We start from the raw sequence: 10616 nt of genomic DNA on the forward strand, positions 1-10616 counted from the left end.
TCAGTGTATTTCCTTCACTAAATAGAAAGCAAAAGAATCAAACTGACACACATCAGTCATTCTGAGGGATGTCTCTGTATGCCGAGAGGAAGGTGTGTTCCCTGCTCCACTACCGACAAGTGAATTAATAATCTTACCATTTGAGGGTGTTTGGAAGCATCGAAGAGCTGAAATAGATCAACCCCACTGATATGGGATGCATTTCTACCAGGAAATACTATCGTTTCTCCAATCTCACATCACGGCATAAATACAACAGCCCAGCCCTTGTTTTCCACACAGCTTCCTACTTCTTTCACACCCAGGAGTAAGCTAAGAGCTCTCAAGCAACACTCTTCCTCCATCTCTGGGAGGTGTCTTAAAACATTTTTAGCTCACCAGATACAAAACAGAGGAGGATCTGTTTCTTTATTCAAGAATAATCCTTTTCAACTGCCTGTTTATACTGCAGATGGAAACCTATAGATTGAAATAAACATATTTTCATTCTAAAATTGGCATCTGCATTGCCATAGTTAAAGGATGCAACAATTGTGTTTGAAAAGCAATCATCCAGGAAATTACACATTGCTTTGCAATATTCAGACAAAGGACGCATTGGAATTAGAAGGTGAATAGCATTCAAGAACTGAGGAAGAGCACTGGTCTACTGAACTAATGGGACTGCATGTAGACAGAAAATGCCACACATGCTAGTAAAATGTGTGGGTAAAATGTAATATCTTAGGACATAAAAGCAAAGGATCAGTCTCCTTTGAAAGAACCCAATATGAAATGCTTGATTAAAAGTCTAGAATTGTGCTGTATGATACAGTAGCAACCAACCATATATGCCTATTTAAATTAATTAAAATTAAATAGAATTAGAAATTTAGTTCTTCAGTTGCACTAGCCACATTCTAAGAGCTCAACAGTCATTGTCATACTGAGCAGCAAAGATAGTAGACATTACCATCATTACACAAAGCTGTATTGGACAGTGCTGGTCTAGAAGGTTCTGTTTGACTATTGGGTTAGCATCATTTAAACATCAGGCCTTAAAGAGATGATAGGGAGCACAGCACGCTGCTAGATGTAACAACGGATAGCATGAAAGTATGGTGGAAAGGGAAAAATAATTCCACTCCTGGAATAAACTAATATGTTATAGCATTGACATTTAATTACAAGAAATATCCTTAGACAAGCAGAGAAATCTTGGACTAGAATGGAAAGGAGTTAGTAAATACTACTATTTGAATACCTCCTCACACACTTCTAAACATTCACAAAATGCACCAGCCTCTTCTCATCTGTTAGTGGCTGGACTTTATCAGTCATCCCTCAAATACTTTTCAAGCGTCCTTCACTTCCTGCCCCCAAAGTTCTGTTTTTTCTTTTTTTGAATATGTAACAAAACAGGTTGAACATATATTTAAATAAATAGAATCCCAATCAAAACAGAAAATTGCAGACTCTTCCCATTAAAAAAAAGGCAAAAACTTTATTTTAAACAAATCCTCAGTTGTGTGTTACACCACGTCCATATCTAAACCAAAAATCATAATGATAATGCAAAGGAAACAGAGGGCTTCATAAAAGCACATTAGCCAAATATTATTCTTGGGCAATGCTTTAACTAAATACACAGTGGATGTGAAAGGTACAGTATGGCACTTAAATAAATATGAGCAAAGAGAAGGAAACATATTCACAGTCCAAAGCAACAGGTTTTTGAACCTTTGGTATATATCTCAAATAAGCATCCGTTAATACGTGTTAGCCAATAGTGTTTAGTTCCAGGTTTTTTAAGCCAGTGATTGCGTGTGTTTCAAAAATAGCTGATAAAATAATAAATCAGGATTGACATGGGCTGATTAAGGTCTCTGGTGTGAGCACACAGGTAAATTCAAACCATGGCAAAATGAAGTGCAGCTGTGTTGCACAACAAAACTATACAAGAAAATGAGTGAAATACACCAGGTAGAAATTCTGTGGCTTGGGTAGACACCCTTGATATTAACAACAACAACAGCAAATATATTTTTAATGCTGTCCAAAGTCCACAATCTGAAAGGCAGAAATATCCCAAAGCTCATAACCACATGCCTAACAGAGCAACAACCATCCCAAAGGACTATGATAGTTGCATATTTCAATTCCCTCCCTCCCACCCAACACCCTGCCCCTAATAAACAGCACCAGTGCAGTTTGAGCTAGAAAACTGGAAATATTGAGACATTCCTAAGGTTTTCATAATGACTAAGGGCCAGTCAGGCGGGGCTGTAACGCAAACCTCTGCTATGGCCATTCTCCAAAAAGCACCCCATGGAATTCCCTCTAGCCTGCAGATAAACCATATTAGGTCTACTGTAAGGCCAGATTGAGAAAAAAGCCAGCATGCTATCCTGGGCAGAGGGAGAGGGGCATGCTGATGGGGGAGGTACATGAAAGATGCCTCAAGGATGTTTGTCCTGCAGCCCAGGATGAAAGAATGTGTTGAGATAGGTCACAAATTGTGTGCCAATAAAATATTTGACTCATGCCATTCACCAGAATACAGAGCTTAGCAGAGCTAAGTCCTCCTTGGTAGCTGTGCAAGTCCACTATGATCAGGATCAAACTGGACCACAAAAGAAAAGGACTCAAAGAAGTCCAACTCATCCTTCTCATCACTCTATCCAACTGTCTCCGGAACCAGTGGTGTGACGTAATCGTTCTACTTTCTCTCTTCTCCCACTGAGCCAAGATCTTCTCTGAACCAGCCTTATTCTACATCTCAGGGATGACAGCCACATAAATGAGGGCAGATAGAGCCACTCTCCATAGTCGTCTGCCTTGGGACTACCTGTCATCCCCCAGGCCTTTCCAAAACCTGCCCTTTCACACATAGGCAGAGTCGCTGGACTGAGTCCTGCCAAAATTGGGAACACTGACCCGGGGCAGGTCCTTGTTGCGGATCTCATAGACTGACTTCCTCTTGGCCTGGGCCCCTCGCACGGCCAGCTTGATCTTGCGCCAGCCCAGGTGGTTGAGTTCAGCCAGGTTCAGCACAACACAGATGCCACTCACAGCAAACATGAACACTAGAAAGACAGTCTTCTCAGTAGGCCGGGACACATAACATTCCACCTCCTTGATGCAGGGGTAGCGGTCACACTCATACAACCCTGGGACGCTGAAGCCATAGAGGAAGTATTGGCCCACCAGAAACCCAATCTCCAGGGCATTTCGGAACACCACTTGGATAATGTAGAAGCGGGAGATGCCTTCCTGCCTTCGGAGCTTGGATCGTGCTGCAGTGCGCAACCCCGACGGGTGTGGAGTCAGCTCCTTAACCTCTAAACAATCTGGCTCTGTCTCCTTGCTTGTGTTCTCTGTGTTCTGCAGCACCCCATTGACAATGGCACTTTGCAACTTCTTATCTTCTCGTTTGCCAACACCACTGCTCCCACCCCCAGGTCCTCCAGCGCTCCCCATGGACTCAGGGGGATCTCTGTCCAGGGCTAGGAAGACAGTAGAGTAGCGGCGTTCTCGCTGCTTGGCAGACTGGTGCACAGAGTAAGTGATGAAGCAGAGACTGGGGGTACACACCATTATGATCTGGAAGACCCAGTAACGTATGTGGGAGATGGGGAAGGCGCGGTCATAGCAGGCCTGGTTACAGCCGGGCTGCAGGGTGTTGCACACAAACATGGTCTGCTCATCATCGTACACCGTCTCCCCGACAATGGCCACAATGAGGATCCGGAAAATCACCACCACAGTCAACAGGATCCTGAGCAGTGGAAAAAGGAGGGAGAGAGGTTCTCCTGGGCTGCGTCACTGACTTAGGAAACCCCGACTCCTCCCTTCCCAGCTCCGTCCTTGACTGGGGAGCTATCCATCCTTCGTGGTACTGAACTGGGAATCCAGCAAACCTTTTTGTCTCTTCCCTTTCTGCAGGATGTTGGTAGACTGGGAACACTTCATACTACAGGGATCTCAAGCATGTGTATCTCCATACACTGGACATGGTGTATTTGCAACAGATCGATTACATGGAATGCAGAGAGGCACAAAACACACCTTCACTCTGGATACGGCAAATGCACATGGAATAGCTGAACACAGAGAATACAAAGTCTACACACAGAATATGTATATAACTACTCCAAGAGGATATTTAGTTTATCCTCAGTATGAACACTGAACTTAAGCTTTATATAAACAGATAGCTATGACTATATATACACATATATACATGAATATATATAGTATTTATGTATGTGAATATACATATATATATATATATATACACATACAGAGAGACACAAGGTGTCAATTGGGTGTGTCGGTTTCTGGCACTGTAAGTTTTAACAGGCAAATCAGTTTAGCTTAATAAATGTTTGTTGGGAGAAGATACATCTGCTCAGAAGAGCAAATCCATCTCCCCATTTGCCCTTTTTCTGTCCAAATACAATCCTGCCTTCTTTGTAGATTCTATTTAGGGAACCGGATGAAGATTGGCTCCGACTCCAGAGAGTGGGGGGACCACGACGGAGCCAATAACTCCTTCGCTAATGGGAGAAGAGTGAATCCCCTGGTGGTGCCTCATAGGGAAGGGATGAAGGAAGAGCAGCCGGAGGAGGAGGGCATCACTGGGCATCAGGCAACCCCTCAATGCCGGGAACGCAGGCGCATGGGCCAAGGATGATGGCAAGGGGTCAGAGGATGGTCTGAGGGCTGTCGGGGCTCGGTCTGGACGTTCGAAAGGACTCCCGGGGGCCGCCCGACGGGGCCGGCTGATGACCGGCTCGGCGCCCTTACCTCCCGATCATAGTGGAGTGCTGCTGCACCGCGGCTTCCAGCAGCCTCTCCAAGATGGTCCATTCCCCCATCGCTGTGCATCCGGAGGCAGCAGACAAAGACTGGGCAGTACCGGGCACGTCCCCGCTCCTGGCCACTCCCCGGGCCTCACCTCCCGACTGGGAGCGAATTGCCCCCCAATTAAAGAATCAAACAAATTTTTTTTTTTAAATCCACGATTCCCCTCTCCCTTTTATTGTACTTAAAAGAGGGAAATGAGGAAGGAAACCCAAGCACGCCCAACTGATGGGCCTCTGGCGCGGTCCGGAGGTCGGGCACGAACCTCCACCGCCGTCCGGGGGTCAGGTCTGGAGCCGGCGGATGCCCGGGCGAGGGGCGGGGCGGAGCGGGGGTGGCCGCGTGCAGGTCCTCGAGCTCCCGCCCGCCCGAGCGAGGTCTTTGGGCCCCACTCACCTCCGGGGGTTGGGGGCCGAAAAAGGGTCCAGGCCCCAGCCCCCGCGCCTGGCACTTGCTTCAGCGGGCACCGGGCGCTCCCGCGCTGCCGCCTGCGAAGCCGGGGCGGAGCGCGCGGAGCCGGCTGCAGGGCTCGGGAATCCGCGGCCGCCGCCTCTAATCCGGCCTTAAGTAGTCCCCGCCTGCGTCACGCCAGGTCGGCGGAGGGGAGCCGAGCGCTGCGGGCGGCTGTAGCTGCGCGCCGGAGCCCGAGGGGCAGGGGACGCGCGCAGGGGGAGAGGGGGCCAGAGTCCTGGGGCCCCGGCAGGGAGTGGGGCGACTTCGAGACGAAGGATTGCAGCGCCCCTCGGGGCTTCTCCGGGAGCCCAGGTAACCTCACCTGACCGCCCGCCCCCGGCAGGAGGGGCAGCCGGGAGCAGACTCGCGGGTGAGTGGGGAGGGGCGTGAGGAGGTAAGTTTAGGGTCTCTCCGCGCATCCCTCACCTTTTGCTTTTTGTCTTTGGTGATACAACTGAAATTCCCTCTCTAAATGCAGACGCTGGTTGGGGGAAGGAGAGCGGGGGCAACAAGAAGACGCTTTTCAGTCTCCCTTGGAGAGGACTGCTTGGCTAAGAGGGAGTCTGCTGTCGGTGCCTTCGTGGATCCGACGCAGGGGTGAGGAAAGCTTGATTAGAGTCCATTTAGGCTGAAGCTTAAATATAGGTGTGAAGCTGCCTCTGAGGATGGGGGTCTGCGCACAAGACTCTACCAAAGAGGTGCCTAGTTTGAGCGAGTGGGTGACCATGGTTGAAGGACTCGCTTCCGCCGCGCAAATCCAGACGCTCTGCTATTCTTAAATGTCTATCTATCGATCAATCGATCCATCCATCTCTTATTTGTTTGTTTGCTTGTTTGTTTGGAGGAGGGGGTACTTCTCGGGTAAACTGTGATCTAATCTGAATCTAAGGAGGCCCAGTATTCAACTAGCAAGAATAGCCACTCACAGTCTCACCCTGCCCTCGCTTTCGTTTTCCGACCTCGGCTTTCTCCTCGCTCAATCAGCAGATCCTGCTTTGTGTTTTTAAATTTACGTTTTGCTGTCAGTTCTATCTAGAGCAACTGCTTAACTGGTCACTAGAAAATTAAAACAATCACACCAGGCTGCTAATTAGCTCAGGGGGTCAGTATTAGGAGACATGGCAGTTGAGTGTTTCATGTATATGTTCCAAAAGCACAGTAAGTGGTTGTCATCCTTTAAAAAATACAGCTGTGAAAAAGTTGCTGACTTGTTCTAAGCAGGTAATGCAGCCTGAATTATCCACAGGGATCATAGCATATATATACGTATTGCATAAGGCACACCGTGATGAGCCTTCAGTTTGAGACCATAGGAGTTGCTTGGGTAGCTGGTGGCCCAGCGACTGGGAAGAAGGGTACAGAGCATAGGCTTGAGTTCACTCACAGTGCACCTCTGCATAAAATGATGTTTAAAGGCACAACCCAAGCTTCGGTGAGACAGGGATCAGTGAGATCTCGCCTAGGCCTGACACCTGTACCCCAAGGAAGCCACTTTTCACTGCAAAGCAGTAAAAGGGTCCACTGAAAATGGAGAAAGGCATAGGGTGTAAATGGAACTTTAGGGTTAGGTCAGGTGCTCCTTATTTCCCGTTGGGTAGAGAGGAGGTGCAAAGATGGGAATTGTTGTATATCCTATTATCGAATCCACATCCAGATGGAATGGTGATCTCCCAACTCAGACTTGGTTGTTTTTTCCTCAGACTTCCCTCCTGCTCCCTTCAGCTCTGGCTCCCTGTATTTCCTCCTTCTCTAGCAGACTGTTTGGGGTAAAGGATCTCAGACGAGAAGTTAATGAATGAGAAAGTCCCAAGGGAAATCTGTTTCACATATTAAATGTCCCCAAATAGGCTGCACGATTCACAATCATTGGGTTTTATACACGTGGCTTTCCCAAACCCTTAAAGATGGTGATCGAAGGACACAGATTGCAGGAAAGACATCTTAAATGTTCTCACAGTGCAGTTTTTTTAATGTATTTATTTAATTAATTTATTTTGGGGGTCTTCGTTGGGGTGCGCGGGCTTCTCATTGCAATGGCTTCTCTTGTTGCGGAGCACCGGCTCTAGGCGCACGGGCTTCAGTAGTTGTGGCTCGTGGGCTCAGTAGTTGTGGCTCACGGGCTCTAGAGTGCAGGCTCAGTAGTTGTGGAGCACTGGCTTAGCTGTTCTGCGGCATGTGGGATCTTCCCAGACCAGGGCTTGAACCTGTGTCCCCTGAATTGGCAGGCATCTTCTTAACTACTGTGTCACCAGGGAAATCCCCACAGTGCAGGGTTTTTTTTTGTTTGTTTGTTTGTTTTGCGGTACACGGGCCTCTCACTGCCGTGGCCTCTCCCATTGCGGAGCTCAGGCTCCGGATGCGCAGGCTCAGCGGCCATGGCTCACGGGCCCAGCCGCTCCGCGGCATGTGGGATCTTCCCGGACCGGCGCACGAACCCGTGTCCCCTGCATCGGCAGGCGGACTCTCAACCACTGCGCCACCAGGGAAGCCCCACAGTGCAGTTTTGAAGCACTAGGCTATGACTAAATTGTTGACCATTAATTAATTATTTTAAAATATACATTAACATGACATATAGATTCAACATATGAGCACATGTGTATACATGTGTGTAAACACACAAAAACAACTATATATAGAATCTATATTTGAAAAAGACTCTTGTATTAGATTTGGTAGCCTTTTTTTCTTTAATTATTTTCTATTTATTCATTTATTTATTTATTTTGGCTGCTCCGCATGGCTTGCGGCATCCTAGTTTCTTTGCCAGGGATTAAACCTAGGTCCAGGCAGTGAAAGCACCAAGTCCTAACCACTGAACTTCCAGGGAATTCCCTGGTAGGCTGCTTTTAGATAAAAACCTTATTCTCACCACTACACCTTGAAAACAGTGCACTGTTTTTATTTTAAAAAATCATTCATAAATTGTGTTTTACATTATTATGTTGTTTCCTTTTCTTTATCTTTTGGGTTTTTTTTTTTGCGGTACATGGGCCTCTCACTGTTGTGGCCTCTCCCGTTGCGGAGCACAGACTCTGGACACGCAGGCTCAGCGGCCATGGCTCATGGGCCCAGCCGCTCCTCAGCATGTGGGGTCCTCCTGGACCGGGGCACGAACCCGCATCCCCTACATCAGCAGGCAGACTCTCAACCACTGCGCCACCAGGGAAGCCCCCTTTTTTTATCTTTAAAAGTTTTTTTGAAGTATAATTAATGTACAATATTATATAAGTTACAGGTGTACAATTTGTAAATAACAATATAACAATTTGTAAATGTTATACTCCCTTTATAATTATAAAATATTGGTTATATTCCCCATATTGTACAATATATCCTTATAGCTTATCTTATACCTAATAGTTTGTACCTCTTAATCCTTTACCCCACATTGCCCCTCCCCGCTTCCCTCTCCTCACTGGTAACTACCAGTTTGTTCTCTGTACCTGTGAGTCTGCTTCTTTTCTGTTATATTCACTAGTTTGTTGTACTTTTTTAAGATTTTAAGATTTCACATATAAGTGATATCATACAGCATTCATCTTTGTCTGACATTTCACCTAGCATAAAGCCCTCCAAGTCCAGCCATGTTGCTGCAAATGGCAAAATTTCATTCTTTTATGTGTTTCCTTTTTTTGAGCCCAATCACTTTTAATTAATAAATTGTCCTGGTCGTGCAGCAATAATATGAAAAAGTTCTATGTAGAGCCAGGCATCTCTGTGTTTCCTCAGCACATTGTCTCAACCAACTAGATTCTGACTCTTTCAATTCCCCTCTGATTGAAGATCCCATTTAAGTCAGTTGGGAAGTTCTTTCCATTAACTCTTATTTAAAACTCATTCAACTCTCTTAAAGTAATAGTTTGGGATGGACAAAAGTAAAAGAACTCATAGAATAAACTTTGGTGTACATTAGCCCATGTAGGGATGCTCATTACAAATACACATGCTGGGGTCCCCCCCCACCAAACCTGCTAAATTAAAATCTATAGAAGTGAGGTTTAGGTACCTGCATTTTTACTAAGTTCTCACCAGTGGCTCTGATAACAATAAAAGGTTGTGAACGTTTATTTCCATGAGTATTAAGTCAGGAAGGAATCCTAGAAATCAGGAAATCCTATCCCTTTGATTCATAGATGTTAAAATTGACCCAAAGATTAGGTACCTCAAGTCAGACAAGTAGCTAAAGAAAAAGCTATGAAGAAAGTGCTGTTTAAGGGTCCTAGAGAAGAGGACCAAATAATTTTAAAAGATGGAAAATGTGACCTTTAAGGAAGGAAGAAGGAATTAAGGTGGTTTGGATCATGAGGACGTAGCCACCTGCAAGCATCTGAAGGAAAATAATACCTGGATTGTTGGCTTTGTGAAGCCAGGTCTTACCAAGCAGAAATTTCCATTGACAGATCAAGGAAATATTCTCCACGTCTAGTGGAAAAAACTGTAAAGGCACATAGCAAAAGGCATAGTTAAATATTCTAATACAGGGAGGGAATGGAGAGTTACTAAGAATAATCCAATTTTCCACATGAATATATCTGGATTTGCTCTTATCCTTATATATGCTTAGAATTTTCTTTTCCTTTCTTTTGTTTTTTTAAAGATACAATTGACATACAGCACTGTATACATTTAAGGTGTACAGCATAATGATTTGACTCACATACATCATGAAATAATTATCACAAGTTTAGTGAACGCCCATCAATTCATATAGATACAAAATAAAGGAAAGAGAAAAAATTTATTCCTGGCGATGAGAACTCTTAGGATTTGCTCTCTTAACAACTTTCACATATAACATACAGCTGTGTTAATTATATTTATCGTGTATATACATCCCTAGTACTTATTTATCTTATAACTGGAGGTTTGTCCCTTTTGATCACCTTCATCCAACTTCATTCTCTTTTCAACTACAGATTCCCAGGTGAACCTGTTTGCTTAGTAGCTTTAAATATTTGGTAAATGAAACTCCCTAGGAACTTTGTTAAGGTGTAAGAATGTTAGTGAATCCACTGACCTCTCCTCTCCTGGACCATATAAATTCTTGGGGAGCAGAGGGCATGCCTTATACCTCATGGTGCTTTCCATAGTATCTTTAGCACTGTGGAAACTTAAGTTTGTTGGAGGAACAGGGTAGCTATTCTGGCTCTCTATTCCCCTCAACCTGGGAAGGCTGCACGGTCCTTGAGTAGAGGTGGGTCCTGCCTCCCCCAAGACCATAAGATACATTCCAACCAAGAAAAGAAAAGCGTTCCCTTTGTGAAGTGAAAGTCCCTGCACGCTTGGGGCAGCTGGACTCCTCACTAGAAAGCCTT

General features: G+C 45.5%; 1 protein-coding gene across 2 annotated transcripts; it reads right to left on the reverse strand.

The window, feature by feature from the left end:
* Positions 1-2169: 2169 nt before the first annotated feature.
* On the reverse strand, positions 2170-5763 carry GJD2 (gap junction protein delta 2). 2 transcript variants are annotated; one of them, XM_067030694.1, is made up of 3 exons: positions 5725-5763; positions 4789-4946; positions 2170-3757 (listed from the first exon to the last, which is right to left on the reverse strand). In XM_067030694.1, exons 2-3 carry the CDS (start codon positions 4857-4859, stop codon positions 2863-2865), a joined length of 966 nt encoding a protein of 321 aa, XP_066886795.1. In that variant the 5' UTR covers positions 4860-4946; positions 5725-5763; the 3' UTR covers positions 2170-2862. The 2 variants fall into 2 exon arrangements, with proteins under 2 accessions (XP_066886795.1, XP_058912800.1); XM_059056817.2 differs by lacking the exon at positions 5725-5763 and adding an exon at positions 5242-5364.
* Between the last annotated feature and the right edge of the window lie 4853 nt (positions 5764-10616).

This window comes from Kogia breviceps, chromosome 3 (assembly GCF_026419965.1).
Source record: "Kogia breviceps isolate mKogBre1 chromosome 3, mKogBre1 haplotype 1, whole genome shotgun sequence".
Taxonomy (NCBI): Eukaryota; Metazoa; Chordata; class Mammalia; order Artiodactyla; family Physeteridae; genus Kogia; species Kogia breviceps.

Coding starts and splice junctions, on each gene's coding strand:
- GJD2 (XM_067030694.1), bottom strand. CDS start 4,859: ATGGGGGAATGGACCATCTTGGAGAGGCTGCTGGAAGCCGCGGTGCAG. Junction 3,758..4,788: donor CACTCCACTATGATCGGGAG/GTAAGGGCGCCG, acceptor TCCACTGCTCAG/GATCCTGTTGACTGTGGTGG.